Raw genomic sequence first — 23868 nt, 5'->3', positions numbered from 1 at the left:
CCCTACCCCCTGTAACAGGACTCTACACTACCCCCTGTAACAGGACTCTTCCCTACCCCCTGTAACATGACTCTACCCTACCCCCTGTAACAGGACTCTACACTACCCCCTGTAACAGGACTCTACACTACCCCCTGTAACATGACTCTTCCCTACCCCCTGTAACAGGACTCTACACTACCCCCTGTAACAGGACTCTTCCCTACCCCCTGTAACAGGACTCTACACTACCCCCTGTAACAGGACTCTACACTATCCCCTGTAACAGGACTCTACACTAGCTACTGTAACAGGACTCTTCCCTACCCCCTGTAACAGGACTCTTCCCTACTCATAACATGACTCTTCCCTACCCTCTGTAACAGGACTCTACACTACCCCCTGTAACAGGACTCTTCCCTACCCCCTGTAACAGGACTCTACACTACCCCCTGTAACAGGACTCTACCCTACCCCTGTAACAGGACTCTACACTACCTCCTGTAACAGGACTCTTTCCTACTCATAACATGACTCTTCCCTACCCTCTGTAACAGGACTCTACACTACCCCCTGTAACAGGACTCTACCCTACCCCCTGTAACAGGACTCTACCCTACCCCCTGTAACAGGACTCTACACTACCCCCTGTAACAGGACTCTTCCCTACCCCCTGTAACATGACTCTACCCTACCCCCTGTAACAGGACTCTACACTACCCCCTTTAACAGGACTCTACACTACCTACTGTATTAGGACTATTTCCTACCCCCTGTAACAGGACTCTACACTACCTACTGTAACAGGACTCTACACTACCTCCTGTAACAGGACTCTACACTAACTACTGTAACAGGACTATTTCCTACCCCCTGTAACAGGACTCTACACTACCCCCTGTAACAGGACTCTTCCCTACCCCCTGTAACAGTACTCTACACTACCCCCTGTAACAGGACTCTACACTACCCCCTGTAACAGGACTCTACACTACCCCTGTAACAGGACTCTACACTACCCCCTGTAACAGGACTCTACACTACCCCCTGTAACAGGACTCTACACTACCCCCTGTAACAGGACTCTACACTAACTCCTGTAACAGGACTCTTCCCTACCCCCTGTAACAGGACTCTACACTACCCCCTGTAACAGGACTCTACACTACCCCCTGTAACAGGACTCTACACTACCCCCTGTAACAGGACTCTACACTACCCCCTGTAACAGGACTCTACACTACCTCCTGTAACATGACTCTTCCCTACCCCCTGTAACAGGACTCTACACTACCCCCTGTAACAGGAATCTTCCCTACCCCCTGTAACAGGACTCTTCCCTACCCCCTGTAACAGGACTCTTCCCTACCCCCTGTAACAGGACTCTTCCCTACCCCCTGTAACAGGACTCTTCCCTACCCCCTGTAACAGGACTCTTCCCTAACTACTGTAACAGGACTCCACACTAGCTACTGTAACAGGACTCTACACTACCCCCTGTAACAGGACTCTACACTACCCCCTGTAACAGGACTCTACACTACCCCCTGTAACAGGACTCTACACTACCTCCTGTAACATGACTCTTCCCTACCCCCTGTAACAGGACTCTTCCCTACCTACTGTAACAGGACTCTTTCCTACCCATAACATTACTCCACCCTACACACGGTAACATGACTCTCCCCTACACACTGTAACATGACTCTCCCCTACACACTGTAACATGACTCTCCCCTACACACTGTAACATGACTCTCCCCTACACACTGTAACATGACTCTCCCCTACACACTGTAACAGGACTCTTCCCTACCCCCATAAAATGACTCTATACTACCTACTGTAACAGGACTCTTCCCTACCCCCATAAAATGACTCTATACTACCCACTGTAACAGGACTCCTCCCTACCCCCATAAAATGACTCTATACTACCTACTGTAACAGGACTCCTCCCTACCCCCATAAAATGACTCTATACTACCTACTGTAACAGGACTCTTCCCTACCCCCATAAAATGACTCTATGCTACCTACTGTAACATGACTCTTTCCTACCCCCATATAATGACTCTATACTACCCACTGTAACAGGACTCCTCCCTACCCCCATAAAATGACTCTATACTACCTACTGTAACAGGACTCTTCCCTACCCCCATAAAATGACTATACTACCCACTGTAACAGGACTCCTCCCTACCCCATAAAATGACTCTATACTACCTACTGTAGCAGGACTCCTCCCTACCCCCATAAAATTACTCTATACTACCTACTGTAACAGGACTCCTCCCTACCCCCATAAAATGACTCTATACTACCTACTGTAACAGGACTCTATGCTACCTACTGTAGCAGGACTCCTCCCTACCCCCATAAAATTACTCTATACTACCTACTGTAACAGGACTCCTCCCTACCCCCTGTAACAGGACTCTACACTATCCCCTGTAACAGGACTCTTCCCTACCCCCTGTAACAGGACTCCTCCCTACCCCCTGTAACAGGACTCTACACTATCCCCTGTAACAGGACTCTACACTACCTCCTGTAACAGGACTCTTTCCTACTCATAACATGACTCTTCCCTACCCTCTGTAACAGGACTCCTCCCTACCCCCTGTAACAGGACTCTTCCCTACCCCCTGTAACAGGACTCTACACTACCCCCTGTAACATGACTCTTCCCTACCCCCTGTAACAGGACTCCTCCCTACCCTCTGTAACATGACTCTACACTAGCTACTGTAACAGTACTCTGCCCTACCCTCTGTAACAGTACTCTACACTACCTCCTGTAACAGGACTCTTCCCTACTCATAACATGACTCTACACTACCCTCTGTAACAGTACTCTACACTACCTCCTGTAACAGGACTCTTCCCTACTCATAACATGACTCTTCCCTACCCTCTGTAACAGGACTCTTCCCTACCCCCTGTAACAGGACTCTTCCCTACCCCCTGTAACAGTACTCTGCCCTACCCTCTGTAACATGACTCTTCCCTACTCATAACATGACTCTTCCCTACCCTCTGTAACAGTACTCTTCCCTACCCCCTGTAACAGGACTCTTCCCTACCTCCTGTAACAGGACTCTTCCCTACCCCCTGTAACAGGACTCTTCCCTACCCCCTGTAACAGGACTCTTCCCTACCCCCTGTAACAGGACTCTTCCCTACCCCCTGTAACAGGACTCTTCCCTACCCCCTGTAACAGGACTCTACCCTACCCCCTGGAACAGGACTCTACACTACCCCCTGTAACAGGACTCTACACTACCCCCTGTAACAGGACTCTTCCCTACCCCCTGTAACAGGACTCTTCCCTACCCCCTGTAACAGGACTCTTCCCTACCCCCTGTAACAGGACTCTACACTACCCCCTGTAACAGGACTCTTCCCTACCCCCTGTAACAGGACTCTACACTACCCCCTGTAACAGGACTCTACACTACCCCCTGTAACAGGACTCTACACTACCCCCTGTAACAGGACTCTACACTACCCCCTGTAACAGGACTCTACACTACCCCCTGTAACAGGACTCTACACTGCCCCCTTTAACAGGACTCTACACTACCTACTGTATTAGGACTCTACACTACCCCCTGTAACAGGACTCTACACTACCCCCTGTAACAGGACTCTACACTACCTCCTGTAACAGGACTCTTTCCTACTCATAACATGACTCTACCCTACCCTCTGTAACATGACTCTACACTAGCTACTGTAACAGTACTCTACCCTACCCCCTGTAACAGGACTCTACACTACCTCCTGTAACAGGACTCTTCCCTACTCATAACATGACTCTTCCCTACCCTCTGTAACAGGACTCTTCCCTACCCCCTGTAACAGTACTCTTCCCTACCCCCTGTAACAGGACTCTTCCCTACCCTCTGTAACAGGACTCCTCCCTACCCCCTGTAACAGGACTCTACACTACCCCCTGTAACAGGACTCTACACTACCCCCTGTAACAGGACTCTTCCCTACCCCCTGTAACAGGACTCTACACTACCCCCTGTAACAGGACTCTTCCCTACCCCCTGTAACAGGACTCCTCCCTACCCCCTGTAACAGGACTCTACCCTACCCCCTGTAACAGGACTCTATACTACCTCCTGTAACAGGACTCTTCCCTACTCATAACATGACTCTTCCCTACCCTCTGTAACAGGACTCTTCCCTACCCCCTGTAACAGGACTCTACACTACCCCCTGTAACAGGACTCTACCCTACCCCCTGTAACAGGACTCTACACTACCTCCTGTAACAGGACTCTTCCCTACCCCTGTAACATGACTCTACACTAGCTACTGTAACAGTACTCTTCCCTACCCTCTGTAACAGTACTCTACACTACCTCCTGTAACAGGACTCTTCCCTACCCCCTGTAACAGGACTCTTCCCTACCCCCTGTAACAGGACTCTTCCCTACCCCCTGTAACAGGACTCTACACTACCCCCTGTAACAGGACTCTACACTACCCCCTGTAACATGACTCTTCCCTACCCCCTGTAACAGGACTCTACACTACCCCCTGTAACAGGACTCTTCCCTACCCCCTGTAACAGGACTCTACACTACCCCCTGTAACAGGACTCTACACTATCCCCTGTAACAGGACTCTACACTAGCTACTGTAACAGGACTCTTCCCTACCCCCTGTAACAGGACTCTTCCCTACTCATAACATGACTCTTCCCTACCCTCTGTAACAGGACTCTACACTACCCCCTGTAACAGGACTCTTCCCTACCCCCTGTAACAGGACTCTACACTACCCCCTGTAACAGGACTCTACCCTACCCCCTGTAACAGGACTCTACACTACCTCCTGTAACAGGACTCTTTCCTACTCATAACATGACTCTTCCCTACCCTCTGTAACAGGACTCTACACTACCCCCTGTAACAGGACTCTACCCTACCCCCTGTAACAGGACTCTACCCTACCCCCTGTAACAGGACTCTACACTACCCCCTGTAACAGGACTCTTCCCTACCCCCTGTAACATGACTCTACCCTACCCCCTGTAACAGGACTCTACACTACCCCCTGTAACAGGACTCTACCCTACCCCCTGTAACAGGACTCTACACTACCTCCTGTAACAGGACTCTACACTAGCTACTGTAACAGGACTCTTCCCTGCCCCCTGTAACAGGACTCTACACTACCTACTGTAACAGGACTCTACACTACCCCCTTTAACAGGACTCTACACTACCTACTGTATTAGGACTATTTCCTACCCCCTGTAACAGGACTCTACACTACCTACTGTAACAGGACTCTACACTACCTCCTGTAACAGGACTCTACACTAACTACTGTAACAGGACTATTTCCTACCCCCTGTAACAGGACTCTACACTACCCCCTGTAACAGGACTCTTCCCTACCCCCTGTAACAGTACTCTACACTACCCCCTGTAACAGGACTCTACACTACCCCCTGTAACAGGACTCTACACTACCCCCTGTAACAGGACTCTACACTACCCCCTGTAACAGGACTCTACACTACCCCCTGTAACAGGACTCTACACTACCCCTGTAACAGGACTCTACACTACCTCCTGTAACAGGACTCTTCCCTACCCCCTGTAACAGGACTCTACACTACCCCCTGTAACAGGACTCTACACTACCCCTGTAACAGGACTCTACACTACCCCCTGTAACAGGACTCTACACTACCCCCTGTAACAGGACTCTACACTACCTCCTGTAACATGACTCTTCCCTACCCCCTGTAACAGGACTCTACACTACCCCCTGTAACAGGAATCTTCCCTACCCCCTGTAACAGGACTCTTCCCTACCCCCTGTAACAGGACTCTTCCCTACCCCCTGTAACAGGACTCTTCCCTAACTACTGTAACAGGACTCTACACTAGCTACTGTAACAGGAATCTACACTACCCCCTGTAACAGGACTCTTCCCTAACTACTGTAACAGGACTCCACACTAGCTACTGTAACAGGAATCTACACTACCTCCTGTAACATGACTCTTCCCTACCCCCTGTAACAGGACTCTACACTACCCCCTGTAACAGGAATCTTCCCTACCCCCTGTAACAGGACTCTTCCCTACCCCCTGTAACAGGACTCTTCCCTACCCCCTGTAACAGGACTCTTCCCTACCCCCTGTAACAGGACTCTTCCCTACCTACTGTAACAGGACTCTTTCCTACCCATAACATTACTCCACCCTACACACGGTAACATGACTCTCCCCTACACACTGTAACATGACTCTCCCCTACACACTGTAACATGACTCTCCCCTACACACTGTAACATGACTCTCCCCTACACACTGTAACAGGACTCTCCCCTACACACTGTAACAGGACTCTTCCCTACCCCCATAAAATGACTCTATACTACCTACTGTAACAGGACTCTTCCCTACCCCCATAAAATGACTCTATACTACCCCCTGTAACAGGACTCTACCCTACCCCCTGTAACAGGACTCTACACTACCCCCTGTAACAGGACTCTTCCCTACCCCCTGTAACATGACTCTTCCCTACCCCCTGTAACAGGACTCTACACTACCCCCTGTAACAGGACTCTTCCCTACCCCCTGTAACAGGACTCTACACTACCCCCTGTAACAGGACTCTACACTATCCCCTGTAACAGGACTCTACACTAGCTACTGTAACAGGACTCTTCCCTACCCCCTGTAACAGGACTCTTCCCTACTCATAACATGACTCTTCCCTACCCTCTGTAACAGGACTCTACACTACCCCCTGTAACAGGACTCTTCCCTACCCCCTGTAACAGGACTCTACACTACCCCCTGTAACAGGACTCTACCCTACCCCCTGTAACAGGACTCTACACTACCTCCTGTAACAGGACTCTTTCCTACTCATAACATGACTCTTCCCTACCCTCTGTAACAGGACTCTACACTACCCCCTGTAACAGGACTCTACCCTACCCCCTGTAACAGGACTCTACCCTACCCCCTGTAACAGGACTCTACACTACCCCCTGTAACATGACTCTACCCTACCCCCTGTAACAGGACTCTACACTACCCCCTGTAACAGGACTCTACCCTACCCCCTGTAACAGGACTCTACACTACCTCCTGTAACAGGACTCTACACTAGCTACTGTAACAGGACTCTTCCCTGCCCCCTGTAACAGGACTCTACACTACCTACTGTAACAGGACTCTACACTACCCCCTTTAACAGGACTCTACACTACCTACTGTATTAGGACTATTTCCTACCCCCTGTAACAGGACTCTACACTACCTACTGTAACAGGACTCTACACTACCTCCTGTAACAGGACTCTACACTAACTACTGTAACAGGACTATTTCCTACCCCCTGTAACAGGACTCTACACTACCCCCTGTAACAGGACTCTTCCCTACCCCCTGTAACAGTACTCTACACTACCCCCTGTAACAGGACTCTACACTACCCCCTGTAACAGGACTCTACACTACCCCCTGTAACAGGACTCTACACTACCCCCTGTAACAGGACTCTACACTACCCCCTGTAACAGGACTCTACACTACCCCCTGTAACAGGACTCTACACTACCTCCTGTAACAGGACTCTTCCCTACCCCCTGTAACAGGACTCTACACTACCCCCTGTAACAGGACTCTACACTACCCCCTGTAACAGGACTCTACACTACCCCCTGTAACAGGACTCTACACTACCCCCTGTAACAGGACTCTACACTACCCCCTGTAACAGGAATCTTCCCTACCCCCTGTAACAGGACTCTTCCCTACCCCCTGTAACAGGACTCTTCCCTACCCCCTGTAACAGGACTCTTCCCTAACTACTGTAACAGGACTCTACACTAGCTACTGTAACAGGAATCTACACTACCCCCTGTAACAGGACTCTTCCCTAACTACTGTAACAGGACTCCACACTAGCTACTGTAACAGGAATCTACACTACCTCCTGTAACATGACTCTTCCCTACCCCCTGTAACAGGACTCTACACTACCCCCTGTAACAGGAATCTTCCCTACCCCCTGTAACAGGACTCTTCCCTACCCCCTGTAACAGGACTCTTCCCTACCCCCTGTAACAGGACTCTTCCCTACCCCCTGTAACAGGACTCTTCCCTACCTACTGTAACAGGACTCTTTCCTACCCATAACATTACTCCACCCTACACACGGTAACATGACTCTCCCCTACACACTGTAACATGACTCTCCCCTACACACTGTAACATGACTCTCCCCTACACACTGTAACATGACTCTCCCCTACACACTGTAACAGGACTCTCCCCTACACACTGTAACAGGACTCTTCCCTACCCCCATAAAATGACTCTATACTACCTACTGTAACAGGACTCTTCCCTACCCCCATAAAATGACTCTATACTACCCACTGTAACAGGACTCCTCCCTACCCCCATAAAATGACTCTATACTACCTACTGTAACAGGACTCCTCCCTACCCCCATAAAATGACTCTATACTACCTACTGTAACAGGACTCTTCCCTACCCCCATAAAATGACTCTATGCTACCTACTGTAACATGACTCTTTCCTACCCCCATATAATGACTCTATACTACCCACTGTAACAGGACTCCTCCCTACCCCCATAAAATGACTCTATACTACCTACTGTAACAGGACTCTTCCCTACCCCCATAAAATGACTATACTACCCACTGTAACAGGACTCCTCCCTACCCCATAAAATGACTCTATACTACCTACTGTAACAGGACTCCTCCCTACCCCCATAAAATGACTCTATACTACCTACTGTAACAGGACTCCTCCCTACCCCCATAAAATGACTCTATACTACCTACTGTAACAGGACTCCTGCCTACCCCCATAAAATGACTCTATACTACCTACTGTAACAGGACTCCTCCCTACCCCCATAAAATGACTCTATACTACCTACTGTAACGGGACTCTTCCCTACCCCCATAAAATGACTCTATACTACCTACTGTAACAGGACTCTTTCCTACCCCCATAGAATGACTATACTACCCACTGTAACAGGACTCCTCTCTACCCCCATAAAATGACTCTATGCTACCTAGTGTAGCAGGACTCCTCCCTACCCCCATACAATGACTCTATACTACCTACTGTAACAGGACTCTTTCCTACCCCCATAAAATGACTCTATACTACCTACTGTAACAGGACTCCTCCCTACCCCCATAAAATGACTCTATACTACCCACTGTGACAGGACTCCTCCCTACCCCCATAAAATGACTCTATACTACCCACTGTAGCAGGACTCCTCCCTACCCCCATAAAATGACTCTATACTACCCACTGTAGCAGGACTCCTCCCTACCCCCATAAAATGACTCTATACTACCCACTGTGACAGGACTCCTCCCTACCCCCATAAAATGACTCTATACTACCCACTGTGACAGGACTCCTCCCTACCCCCATAAAATGACTCTATACTACCCACTGTAGCATGACTCCTCCCTACCCCCATAAAATGACTCTATACTACCCACTGTGACAGGACTCCTCCCTACCCCCATAAAATGACTCTATACTACCCACTGTGACAGGACTCCTCCCTACCCCCATAAAATGACTCTATACTACCTACTGTAGCAGGACTCCTCCCTACCCCCATAAAATGACTCTATACTACCCACTGTAGCAGGACTCCTCCCTACCCCCATAAAATGACTCTATACTACCTACTGTAACAGGACTCCTCCCTACCCGCATAAAATGACTCTATACTACCTACTGTAACAGGACTCTTTCCTACCCCCATAGAATGACTATACTACCCACTGTAACAGGACTCCTCCCTACCCCCATAAAATGACTCTATGCTACCTACTGTAGCAGGACTCCTCCCTACCCCCATAAAATTACTCTATACTACCTACTGTAACAGGACTCCTCCCTACCCCCATAAAATGACTCTATACTACCTACTGTAACAGGACTCTATGCTACCTACTGTAGCAGGACTCCTCCCTACCCCCATAAAATTACTCTATACTACCTACTGTAACAGGACTCCTCCCTACCCCCATAAAATGACTCTATGCTACCTACTGTAACAGGACTTCTCCCTACCCCCATAAAATGACTCTATACTACCCACTGTAACAGGACTCCTCCCTACCCCCATAAAATGACTCTATACTACCTACTGTAACAGGACTCTTCCCTACCCCCATAAAATGACTCTATACTACCTACTGTAACAGGACTCTTCCCTACCCCCATAAAATGACTCTATACTACCTACTGTAACAGGACTCCTCCCTACCCCCATAAAATGACTCTATACTACCCACTGTAACAGGACTCCTCCCTACCCCCATAAAATGACTCTATACTACCTACTGTAGCAGGACTCCTCCCTACCCCCATAAAATGACTCTATACTACCCACTGTGACAGGACTCCTCCCTACCCCCATAAAATGACTCTATACTACCCACTGTGACAGGACTCCTCCCTACCCCCATAAAATGACTCTATACTACCCACTGTGACAGGACTCCTCCCTACCCCCATAAAATGACTCTATACTACCTACTGTAGCAGGACTCCTCCCTACCCCCATAAAATGACTCTATACTACCCACTGTAGCAGGACTCCTCCCTACCCCCATAAAATGTCTCTATACTACCCACTGTGACAGGACTCCTCCCTACCCCCATAAAATGACTCTATACTACCCACTGTGACAGGACTCCTCCCTACCCCCATAAAATGACTCTATACTACCCACTGTAACAGGACTCCTCCCTACCCCCATAAAATGACTCTATACTACCTACTGTAACAGGACTCCTCCCTACCCCCATAAAATGACTCTATACTACCTACTGTAACAGGACTCTTTCCTACCCCCATAGAATGACTATACTACCCACTGTAACAGGACTCCTCCCTACCCCCATAAAATGACTCTATGCTACCTACTGTAGCAGGACTCCTCCCTACCCCCATAAAATGACTCTATACTACCTACTGTAACAGGACTCCTCCCTACCCCCATAAAATGACTCTATACTACCTTCTGTGACAGGACTCCTCCCTACCCCCATAAAATGACTCTATACTACCCACTGTGACAGGACTCCTCCCTACCCACATAAAATTACTCTATACTACCTACTGTAACAGGACTCCTCCCTACCCCCATAAAATGACTCTATACTACCTACTGTGACAGGACTCCTCCCTACCCCCATAAAATGACTCTATACTACCTACTGTAGCAGGACTCCTCCCTACCCCCATAAAATGACTCTATACTACCCACTGTAGCAGGACTCCTCCCTACCCCCATAAAATGACTCTATACTACCTACTGTAACAGGACTCCTCCCTACCCCCATAAAATGACTCTATACTACCTACTGTAACAGGACTCCTCCCTACCCCCATAAAATGACTCTATACTACCTACTGTAACAGGACTCTTCCCTACCCCCATAAAATGACTCTATACTACCTACTGTAACAGGACTCCTCCCTACCCCCATAAAATGACTCTATACTACCTACTGTAACAGGACTCCTCCCTACCCCCATAAAATGACTCTATACTACCTACTGTAACAGGACTCCTCCCTACCCCCATAAAATGACTCTATACTACCTACTGTAACGGGACTCTTCCCTACCCCCATAAAATGACTCTATACTACCTACTGTAACAGGACTCTTTCCTACCCCCATAGAATGACTATACTACCCACTGTAACAGGACTCCTCCCTACCCCCATAAAATGACTCTATGCTACCTACTGTAGCAGGACTCCTCCCTACCCCCATAAAATTACTCTATACTACCTACTGTAACAGGACTCCTCCCTACCCCCATAAAATGACTCTATACTACCTACTGTAACAGGACTCTATGCTACCTACTGTAGCAGGACTCCTCCCTACCCCCATAAAATTACTCTATACTACCTACTGTAACAGGACTCCTCCCTACCCCCATAAAATGACTCTATGCTACCTACTGTAACAGGACTTCTCCCTACCCCCATAAAATGACTCTATACTACCCACTGTAACAGGACTCCTCCCTACCCCCATAAAATGACTCTATACTACCTACTGTAACAGGACTCTTCCCTACCCCCATAAAATGACTCTATACTACCTACTGTAACAGGACTCTTCCCTACCCCCATAAAATGACTCTATACTACCTACTGTAACAGGACTCCTCCCTACCCCCATAAAATGACTCTATACTACCCACTGTAACAGGACTCCTCCCTACCCCCATAAAATGACTCTATACTACCTACTGTATCAGGACTCCTCCCTACCCCCATAAAATGACTCTATACTACCCACTGTGACAGGACTCCTCCCTACCCCCATAAAATGACTCTATACTACCCACTGTGACAGGACTCCTCCCTACCCCCATAAAATGACTCTATACTACCCACTGTGACAGGACTCCTCCCTACCCCCATAAAATGACTCTATACTACCTACTGTAGCAGGACTCCTCCCTACCCCCATAAAATGACTCTATACTACCCACTGTAGCAGGACTCCTCCCTACCCCCATAAAATGTCTCTATTACTACCCACTGTGACAGGACTCCTCCCTACCCCCATAAAATGACTCTATACTACCCACTGTGACAGGACTCCTCCCTACCCCCATAAAATGACTCTATACTACCCACTGTGACAGGACTCCTCCCTACCCCCATAAAATGACTCTATACTACCCACTGTGACAGGACTCCTCCCTACCCCCATAAAATGACTCTATACTACCCACTGTGACAGGACTCCTCCCTACCCCCATAAAATGACTCTATACTACCCACTGTGACAGGACTCTCCTAATTCCTGTAAGATGAGTCTACACTACTCCATGTAACAGAACACTTCCCTGTCCACTGTGCACCAACACAGACCCAGGCGCTATATTAATCCCACAATCCCCACATCCTTGTCAGCATCACAACTCATATTTGTATAAGCAGGGTTGCAGTCAGTGGCACATGACATATACAAGTTCCTGGTCCAATATGATATTACTGTAATTAAATATACAGGGTCCTGCTCAACTCTGATGCTACTGTAATTAAATATACAGGCTGCTGCTCCACTCTGATGCTACTGTAATTAAATATACAGGCTGCTGCTCCACTATGATGCTACTGTAATTAAATATACAGGGTCCTGCTCCACTCTGATGCTACTGTAATTAAATATACAGGGTCCTGCTCCACTCTGATGCTACTGTAATTAAATATACAGGGTCCTGCTCAATTCTGATGCTACTGTAATTAAATATACAGGGTCCTGCTCAACTCTGATGCTACTGTAATTAAATATACAGGGTCCTGCTCCACTCTGATGCTACTGTAATTAAATATACAGGGTCCTGCTCCACTCTGATGCTACTGTAATTAAATATACAGGGTCCTGCTCCACTCTGATGCTACTGTAATTAAATATACAGGGTCCTGCTCAACTCTGATGCTACTGTAATTAAATATACAGGCTGCTGCTCCACTCTGATGCTACTGTAATTAAATATACTGGCTCTTTCTCCATTCTCATATTAATGTAATTAAATATACAGGCTGCTGCTCCAGTCTGATATTACTGTACATGAGACTGTACAGGCTGCTGCTCCAGCCTGATATTACTGTACATGATACTATACAGGCTGCTGCTCCAGCCTGATATTACTGTACATGAGACTATACAGGCTGCTGCTCCAGTCTGATATTACTGTACATGAGACTATACAGGCTGCTGCTCCAGCCTGATATTACTGTACATGATACTATACAGGCTGATGCTCCAGCCTGATATTACTGTACATGAGACTATACAGGCTGCTGCTCCAGTCTGATATTACTGTACATGAGACTATACAGGCTGCTGCTCCAGCCTGATATTACTGTACATGAGACTATACAGGCTGCTGCTCCAGTCTGATATTACTGTACATGAGACTATACAGGCTGCTGCTCCAGCCTGATATTACTGTACATGATACTATACAGGCTGCTGCTCCAGTCTGATATTACTGTACATGATACTATACAGGCTGCTGCTCCAGTCTGATATTACTGTACATGATACTATACAGGCTGCTGCTCCAGTCTGATATTACTGTACATGAGACTATACAGGCTGCTGCTCCAGTCTGATATTACTGTACATGAGACTATACAGGCTGCTGCTCCAGTCTGATATTACTGTATATGATACTATACAGGCTGCTGCTCCAGTCTGATATTACTGTACATGAGACTATACAGGCTGCTGCTCCAGTCTGATATTACTGTACATGATACTATACAGGCTGCTGCTCCAGTCTGATATTACTGTACATGATACTATACAGGCTGCTGCTCCAGTCTGATATTACTGTACATGAGACTATACAGGCTGCTGCTCCAGTCTGATATTACTGTACATAATAATATGTGGATGGGGAGAAGATGATCCCATCATGATGCAGATAATCCAGATTGTCCAGGGTCAATGTGATTTGGCCCTGGACATGAGAGCACTAAGGGGAACGTGAAGGGAGCTTGCTATGTTTCATATATGTAGCATGGAGAGGCAGAAAGTGTGTGTGTGTGTGTGTGTGTGTGTGTGTGTGTGTGTGTGTGTGTGTGTGTGTGTGTGTGTGTGTGTGTGTTTGTTCCATGGGAAGACACTGCATCTTCCAGCCTGGCACATGATCTGTTTACATGTTTCTCAAAGCTTGGCATGACTTGCTAGTTGTTACCTCGTCCTTTCTATGTTAACGCTACTTCAACATTCCATTCTCTCCTATTTTTCTGCCTCCTGTGCCTCTCAACTCTTTCCTACCCTCACCTCCCCTCCTGTGCCTCTCAACTCGGAACGCCACTCTCCCCCTCTTCCTCGGTGGATCCCCTTTTCTTCGTATCTATAGGTAGAAACAAAGGTACAGCTCTATTTTCCCTATTAATACTCTACTACTCTACTGTACAGTACTCTGCTGATGTCTACTCTACTGTACACTACTCTGCTGATCTCTACTCTACTAATCTCTACTCTGCTGATCTCTACTCTGCTGATCTCTACTCTACTAATCTCTACTCTACTGATTTCTACTCTACTAATCTCTACTCTACTGATTTCTACTCTACTGATCTCTACTCTACTGATCTCTACTCTACTAATCTCTAATCTACTGTACCCTACTCTACTCTACTAATCTGTACTCTACTATACCCTACTCTACTAATCTCTACTCTGCTGATCTCTACTCTACTGATCTCTACTCTACTAATCTCTACTCTACTAATCTGTACTCTACTGTACCCTACTCTACTAATCTGCACTCTACTGTACACTACTCTACTAATCTGTACACTACTCTACTAATGTGTACTCTACTGTACCCTACTAATCTGTACTGTAGTCTACTAATCTGTACTCTACTGCTCTCTACTGTACTGTACTCGACTGATCTCTACTCTACTGGACCCTATTCTACTCTACTAATCTGTACTCTACTATACCCTACTCTACTAATATGTACTCTACTCTACTCTACTCTACTCTACTAATCTCTACTCTACTGTACCTTACTCTACTCTACTAATCTCTACTCTACTGTACCCTACTCTACTAATCTCTATTCTACTGTACCCTACTCTACTCTGCTAATCTCTACTCTACTGTACCCTACTCTACTAATCTCTACTCTACTGTACCCTACTCTACTCTGCTAATCTCTACTCTACTGTACCCTACTCTACTCTGCTAATCTCTACTCTACTGTACCCTACTCTACTCTACCCATTTCTACTCTACTGCACCCTACTCTACTCTACTAAACTCTACTCTACTGTACCCTACTCTACTAATCTCTACTCTACTAATCTCTACTCTACTGTACTTTCCTCTACTGTACACTACTCTACTAATCTCTACTCTACTAATATCTACTCTACTGCATCCTACTCTACTCTACTAATTTCTACTCTACTGTACCCTACTATACCAATCTCTACTCTACTAATCTCTACTCTACTGTACCCTACTCTACTCTACTAATCTCTACTCTACTGTACTCTACTAATATCTACTCTACTGCATCCTACTCTACTAATTTCTTCTCTACTGTACCCTACTATACCACTCTCTAGTCTGCTGTACCCTACTCTACTGATCTCTACTCTACTCTACCCTACTTTGCTCTACTAGTCTCGACTTCACTGTACCCTACTCTACTAGTCTCTTCTCTACCTACCCTACTCTACTGATCTCGATTCTAATGTACCCTACTCTACTCTACTCTACTGTACTCTACTAATTTCTACTCTACTGTACCCTACTCTACTCTACTGTACTCTACTCTACTAATCTCTACTCTACTGTACTCTACTCTACCAATCTCTTCTCTACCCTACTCTACTCTACTGAGCTCTACTCTACTCTACCCTACTTTGCTCTACTCTACTCTACTCTACTCTACTCTACTCTACTCTACTCTACTCTACTCTACTCTACTCATCTCTACTCTTCTGTACCCTACTCTACTCTACTAATCTCTACACTACTGTACTCTACTCTACTCTACTAATATCTACTCTACTGTACTCTACTCTACTAATCTCTAATCTACTGTACCCTACTCTACTCTACTAATCTGTACTCTACTATACCCTACTCTACTAATCTCTACTCTGCTGATCTCTACTCTACTGATCTCTACTCTACTAATCTCTACTCTACTAATCTGTACTCTACTGTACCCTACTCTACTAATCTGCACTCTACTGTACACTACTCTACTAATCTGTACACTACTCTACTAATGTGTACTCTACTGTACCCTACTAATCTGTACTGTAGTCTACTAATCTGTACTCTACTGCTCTCTACTGTACTGTACTCGACTGATCTCTACTCTACTGGACCCTACTCTACTCTACTAATCTGTACTCTACTATACCCTACTCTACTAATATGTACTCTACTCTACTCTACTAATCTCTACTCTACTGTACCTTACTCTACTCTACTAATCTCTACTCTACTGTACCCTACTCTACTAATCTCTATTCTACTGTACCCTACTCTACTCTGCTAATCTCTACTCTACTGTACCCTACTCTACTAATCTCTACTCTACTGTACCCTACTCTACTCTGCTAATCTCTACTCTACTGTACCCTACTCTACTCTGCTAATCTCTACTCTACTGTACCCTACTCTACTCTACCCATTTCTACTCTACTGCACCCTACTCTATTCTACTAAACTCTACTCTACTGTACCCTACTCTACTAATCTCTACTCTACTAATCTCTACTCTACTGTACTTTCCTCTACTGTACACTACTCTACTAATCTCTACTCTACTAATATCTACTCTACTGCATCCTACTCTACTCTACTAATTTCTACTCTACTGTACCCTACTATACCAATCTCTACTCTGCTGTACCCTACTCTACTGATCTCTACTCTACTGTACCGTACTTTACTCTACTAATCTCGACTTCACTGTACCCTACTCTACTAGTCTCTTCTCTACCTACCCTACTCTACTGATCTCGATTCTAATGTACCCTACTTTACTCTACTGTACTCTACCAATCTCTACTCTACTGTACCCTACTCTACTCTACTAATCTCTACTCTATTGTAATCTACTCTACTAATCTCTACTCTACTAATCTCTACTCTACTGTACCCTACTCTACTCTACTAATCTCTACTCTACTGTACTCTACTAATATCTACTCTACTGCATCCTACTCTACTAATTTCTTCTCTACTGTACCCTACTATACCACTCTCTAGTCTGCTGTACCCTACTCTACTGATCTCTACTCTACTCTACCCTACTTTGCTCTACTAGTCTCGACTTCACTGTACCCTACTCTACTAGTCTCTTCTCTACCTACCCTACTCTACTGATCTCGATTCTAATGTACCCTACTCTACTCTACTCTACTGTACTCTACTAATTTCTACTCTACTGTACCCTACTCTACTCTACTGTACTCTACTCTACTAATCTCTACTCTACTGTACTCTACTCTACCAATCTCTTCTCTACCCTACTCTACTCTACTGAGCTCTACTCTACTCTACCCTACTTTGCTCTACTCTACTCTACTCTACTCTACTATACTCTACTCTACTCTACTCTACTCTACTCATCTCTACTCTTCTGTACCCTACTCTACTCTACTAATCTCTACACTACTGTACTCTACTCTACTCTACTAATATCTACTCTACTGTACTCTACTCTACCAATCTCTACTCTACTGTTCTCTACTCTGCTGATCTCTACTCTACTGTACCTTACTTTGCTTTACTAATATCTACTCTACTGTACATTACTCTACTAATCTCTACTCTACTGTACTCTACTCTACTCTACTAATCTCTACTCTACTGATCTCTACTCTACCCTACTTTGCTCTACTAATATCTACTCTACTAATCTCTACTCTACTAATCTCTACTCTACTGTACCCTACTCTACTCTACTAATCTCTACTCTACTGTACTCTACTACTCTCTACGGTACTGATTTCTACTCTACTGAACTCTACTCTACTGTACCCCACTCTACTGTACTCTACTCTACTGATTTCTACTCTACTGAACTCTGCTATACTGTACTCTTCTCTACTGTACTCTACTCTACTGTACTCTACTCTACTGATTTCGACTGTACTGTACTGTACTGTACTGTACTGTACTCCTACTCTACTCTACTCTACTCTACTCTACTCTACTCTACTCTACTCTACTCTACTCTACTCTACTCTACTCCACTATACTGTACTAATCTCTACTGCACTCTTCCATATTATACTCTGCTAATCTCTACCTCATTCTGTGCCCGGGAGCTGTATGATTCCTACAGCTGGGGTTATTGATGATGTGTGTTCAACAGTAGATACTGTGTATGTGTGAGAGGGCCCGCTCTACACACTGTCGCTGTGCTGCTAGCCTCTGTGTGTGTGTATGCGTGAGAGGGCCCTCTCTACACACTGCCGCTGTGCTGCTATGTGTGTATGTGTGAGAGGGCCCGTTCTACACACTGCCGCTGTGCTGCTATGTGTGTATGTGTGAGAGGGCCCGTTCTACACACTGCCGCTGTGCTGCTATGTGTGTATGTGTGAGAGGGCCCATTCTACACACTGCCGCTGTGCTGCTATGTGTGTATGTGTGAAGGTGTGTGTGTGAGAGGAAATGAAAGTCTGGTTTGAATGTAGGACTTGTCTCAATGACAGTGCTACCTTCATCACTGAGCCATTAGCAGTGGGACATAATGGAGGACGGATGCACCATACTAAATGTTGTATAAGAAGTTTGGAAGCACACAATGGGATTGAACCCATGTTCTATGGAGTGGGAGCTAGATGCGTTGACAACTGTGCCATCCATCCACAATGAGTTAGCAAAGCCAGTCTTAACTAATGGATGTTTTAACCCTATCCCAAGATCCTTAACTTAACCAATCAGAATTAATGCCTGAGCTTAATTAAACCTATCCCAAACCTTAATCCTTAATTTAACCAATCAGAATTAATGCCTGAGCTTAATTAAACCTATCCCAAACCTTAATCCTTAATTTAACCAATCAGAATTAATGCCTGAGCTTAATTAAACCTATCCCAAACCTTAATCCTTAATTTAATCATTCAGAATTAATGCCTGAGCTTAATTAAACCTATCCCAAACCTTAATCCTTAATTTAATCATTCATAATTAATGCCTGAGCTTAATTAAACCTATCCCAAACCTTAATCCTTAATTTAATCATTCAGAATAAATGCCTGAGCTTAATTAAACCTATCCCAAACCTTAATCCTTAATTTAATCATTCAGAATAAATGCCTGAGCTTAATTAAACCTATCCCAAACCTTAATCCTTAATTTAATCATTCAGAATAAATGCCTGAGCTTAATTAAACCTATCCCAAACCTTAATCCTTAATTTAATCATTCAGAATAAATGCCTGAGCTTAATTAAACCTATCCCAAACATTAATCCTTAAATTAATCAATTAGAAGGTTCCCCACGGGAACCTTTCCCCAATACCTGTTGGCATTCTCACAAACAATCGCGAAATTGTTTCACTAATATATACACCAAAATCTTCCTCACAGCTCTGGTATATACATATTTTTTAAGGCCTTGCTCACAATTCATTCTGTGGCAGCACAATGACCAAACGATATACTGTATGTGAGGCTCTTGATCATATCTTTAACCATGACACTGATGAGGAGATAACAGAAGTTCAAAACTTGAAATGTTCACAAGAACTTAAGTTGACAAAATGATCTAACACAACATTAGTTGATAATATATGTATTATTATGGATTTATAATCAGCTATGATGAGGCAGTCATTTTGGACCGGGAACACAGAATGAATCAACATGAAACGAACACAACAGGAGGGTTAAACAATGATGGAGAATCCTCCTGGTTATAGACCCCACCACATGCCATTGTACAGAAATAGTTCCCAGCTGCGCCTCACAAAAGGACAGTTTTGAAATGTGGCCGATTAAGATTTGAATTTTGATCACAATGTGCTCATAGGCTCTAGTTGTTTTAACGGAATAGCCTGAACTGGTTTGTTCCCAGCTCAGATTTACACAAGAGGGATTCAACGCAGCGTAGGTAGAGCCTATAGGCCTAGTGTTTTAATGTATCCATTCCGGGTCACAGTAAGGTCCCCTTACTGAAAGGCCTAGTAATATGTGTATGATACACCCCTAGATCTGTGCATAGTGATTTCTAAGACTTGTTTCATAATTCATACTGGACCATGTGATATATTCAGTACAGTGCTAATGCATCTTGACACATTTTGGGTTGAATTACGATTAATTATGAATTTATGAAAACCTTTTTTCTGTTCGAAGGGAAATCCTGTACACATTGACTACTCACCTGATATGATTGGTTCAAAGTGCTTTGAGCAAATTCACAGTATATAATCTATACATTGACTGCCAAACTGCTGTGATATAGGCATTCCACTTTTACCAAAGTCAAGTCCAGTATATCTATGCATCCTGGATCCCACTGCAGTGGACAGCTGCTTCCCTAGCTCACCTTATTTCACAACAGTGTGCTCACGTAGTGATGACTGCTCATCAAGGCTTAGTAAGGACTGGATGGGAAAGAGAGGGTGGGGTGGGGGGATGGTGGGGTGGGGGGATGGTGGGGTGGGGGGATGGGGGGATGCTGACTGGAATGAAATAAAGAGGGATAAAACCATAAGACAGTGATGATGTCATAGAAGATAATCAGAGGAACTAAGCACGGAATGCTGAGGATGGTTCCATTCAGTTCAAATTCACACAACAGGGTAATCTACTGTTACTGTACTCCCAATCCGGAATACCTCAGGGAGAATTTAACATCATTTCTAACATAATTTCCCTAACAACTGCAGTATATGTGTACACATTGTGCCTAGAGCGGCTAGAGAGAGAAAGATAAGGTAGAGAGAGAAATAGAGGGTAGAGGAGTAGAGAGAGAACGATAAGGTAGAGAGAGAAATAGAGGGTAGGGGAGTAGAGAGAGAAAGATAAGGTAGAGCGAGAAATAGAGGGTAGAGAGAACGATAAGGTAGAGAGAGAAATAGAGGGTAGAGGAGTAGAGAGAACGATAAGGTAGAGGGAGAAATAGAGGGTCAAGAGAATGATAAGGTAGAGAGAGAAATAGAGGGTAGAGAGAACGATAAGGTAGAGGGAGAAATAGAGGGTAGAGAGATAAAGATAGGGTAGAGAGAACGATAAGGTAGAGGGAGAAATAGAGGGTAGAGAGAACGATAAGGTAGAGGGAGAAATAGAGGGTAGAGAGATAAAGATAGGGTAGAGAGAACGATAAGGTAGAGGGAGAAATAGAGGGTAGAGAGAACGATAAGATAGAGGGTAGAGAGAATGATAAGGTAGAGGGAGAAATAGAGGGTAGAGAGAACGATAAGGTAGAGGGAGAAATAGAGAGTAGAGAGATCGATAAGGTAGAGGAAGAAATAGAGGGTAGAGAGAACGATAAGGTAGAGGGAGAAATAAGAGGGTAGAGAGATAAAGAGGATAGAGAGAGAACATGACACAGAGACAACTTTAAAATGCTATTTGGAGAACAGCAAAAATGACCCCAGCCATTATCACCTTGGCTGCTGTAGGTTAAATCACCTCAGTCCATTTACAAACACATAGCGTATTGGCTATACAATTGTAATGCAATAACTCAGAAATGGGGAAATATGAGACATCAGCGATGAAATTAAAACATCTGACATTTTTAGAACTGCATTGTTTGTATGTTGATAGCATTTCAATGTCAGCCTGTAAGGAAGAGATGTTCATATCAAAACATACAGTGGTTGTATTTTAATGTCAGCCTATAAAGAAGATGTTTATATCGAAACATACAGTGGTTGTATTTTAATGACAGCCTATAAGGAAGATAGGTCCTGTGGAGGTGTTCATATCAAAACATACAGTGGTTGTATTTTAATGTCGGCCTATAAGAAGATGTTTATCAAAACATACAGTGGTTGTATTTTAATGACAGCCTATAAGGAAGATAGGTCCTGTGGAGGTGTTCATATCGAAACATACAGTGGTTGTATTTTAATGTCAGCCTATAAGGAAGATGTATAAATTTGTTTTTTAAAGTTCCTAACTTGTTTGGTGAGATTACTACAGATTTCCTATGGGAACCCCACATAGGACCCCGAGCCCAAGTTCGGGGACCACTGTACTAACCTCTCTCTGCTTGCTTCTTCTCTCTCTATCTCTCTGTCTCCTCTGCTTCCTTCTGCATGCATTTCAGCCTGCCTCAGCCGCACCACTGAGCTCCACATCACTGTCTGTCTCAGTAGCCTACTCTCTGTAAAGCAAAGTTACTTAATTTAGTAGTCTATTTTTTGTTTTGTTTCCTGAGGTAGGCTCTGTTTAAAGAGATGTCTCTGCATGTAGATTTAAGGAAGTTGCTAACTAGTGAAGGAAGTTAGAGGTAGTTTTTTTACCCAATTACTAACTAGAGTTACTCACAGACTACCAGTCATTGCGCTAATGCTATTTAGCATTGGCTAGAAAAACTACCTCTAACTTCCTTCATAATGGACACAGAGACATAAAAACGGTGTCCATCAGTTTATCTGACTCCAGGGTTGTAGATAAAGGGCCTCACTGCCAAAATCCTGAAGCATCCCTTTAACGTTAGCTTCTTCCTTTAACCTTCTAGTTGGCTAAGTAATACAAGCCAGAGCCCTTTAACATTACTGAAATATAATTCTGTGCCAGCAGCCACCTGACTGACATATTTATAAGCAACTATTTGCCAGTTGAGCAGTCATTCTCAGAGAGCCGTTTTTTTTGTTTGTTTGGTGGGATTTCTATTGACATGGCAGAAGTCGCAGGACGGTTTTAAAATTGCCTTTTGTCTTTTATCTCGCAAACACTGTCAGCAGCGTCTCTGACGTTGCAAACTTGAGCTGACTGCAAGCTGGGGTATTTTGTTTCACGTCTCAGGCCCTGGGCCTGTGCCTCAAGAGGGCAGAGTTAGCCATCTGGGAGAGTGGTGAATCTGCTGCTAAAAAGGCAAATCCAGGAGGCAAATCTGGGAGACGTAGTTAAACATATTGAACAAACCACTGTTCATGATTCCACTCGTTTGCAAAGGGTTAGGCGCAATTAGAACTCAACTAGATCAAGAATATAAGCATTCTGAGCTTTGATCAACTTTGGGAGCTATATTTAGATGTTGACCCGTAAATTAATTAATATATTCTTTATTTATTATAAAAATTACAGAGGTCCAGAGTTGTGCTC

The 23868-nt window shown here is 45.0% G+C and overlaps 1 protein-coding gene across 9 annotated transcripts in view; it reads left to right on the top strand.

Moving 5' to 3' along the window:
* Nucleotides 1-23868, top strand: part of LOC135557920 (neurexin-3b) — a 608535-nt gene that overhangs the window by 25361 nt on the left and 559306 nt on the right. Inside the window, exon 4 of one of the 9 annotated variants that reach the window (XM_064991634.1) lies at nt 14960-14971. The exons of the other annotated variants lie outside the window; for them this stretch is intronic. Within the exon in view, the coding sequence (XP_064847706.1) occupies nt 14960-14971 (12 nt within the window). The remainder of the gene's footprint in view (nt 1-14959; nt 14972-23868) is intronic. 9 annotated transcript variants of the gene reach the window in all.

The sequence above is a fragment of the Oncorhynchus masou genome, chromosome 16, assembly GCF_036934945.1.
Source record: "Oncorhynchus masou masou isolate Uvic2021 chromosome 16, UVic_Omas_1.1, whole genome shotgun sequence".
Lineage (NCBI taxonomy): Eukaryota > Metazoa > Chordata > Actinopteri > Salmoniformes > Salmonidae > Oncorhynchus > Oncorhynchus masou.
Note: the sequence above shows the minus strand (reverse complement) of the source record. Positions and strands in the feature narration are given on the sequence as shown.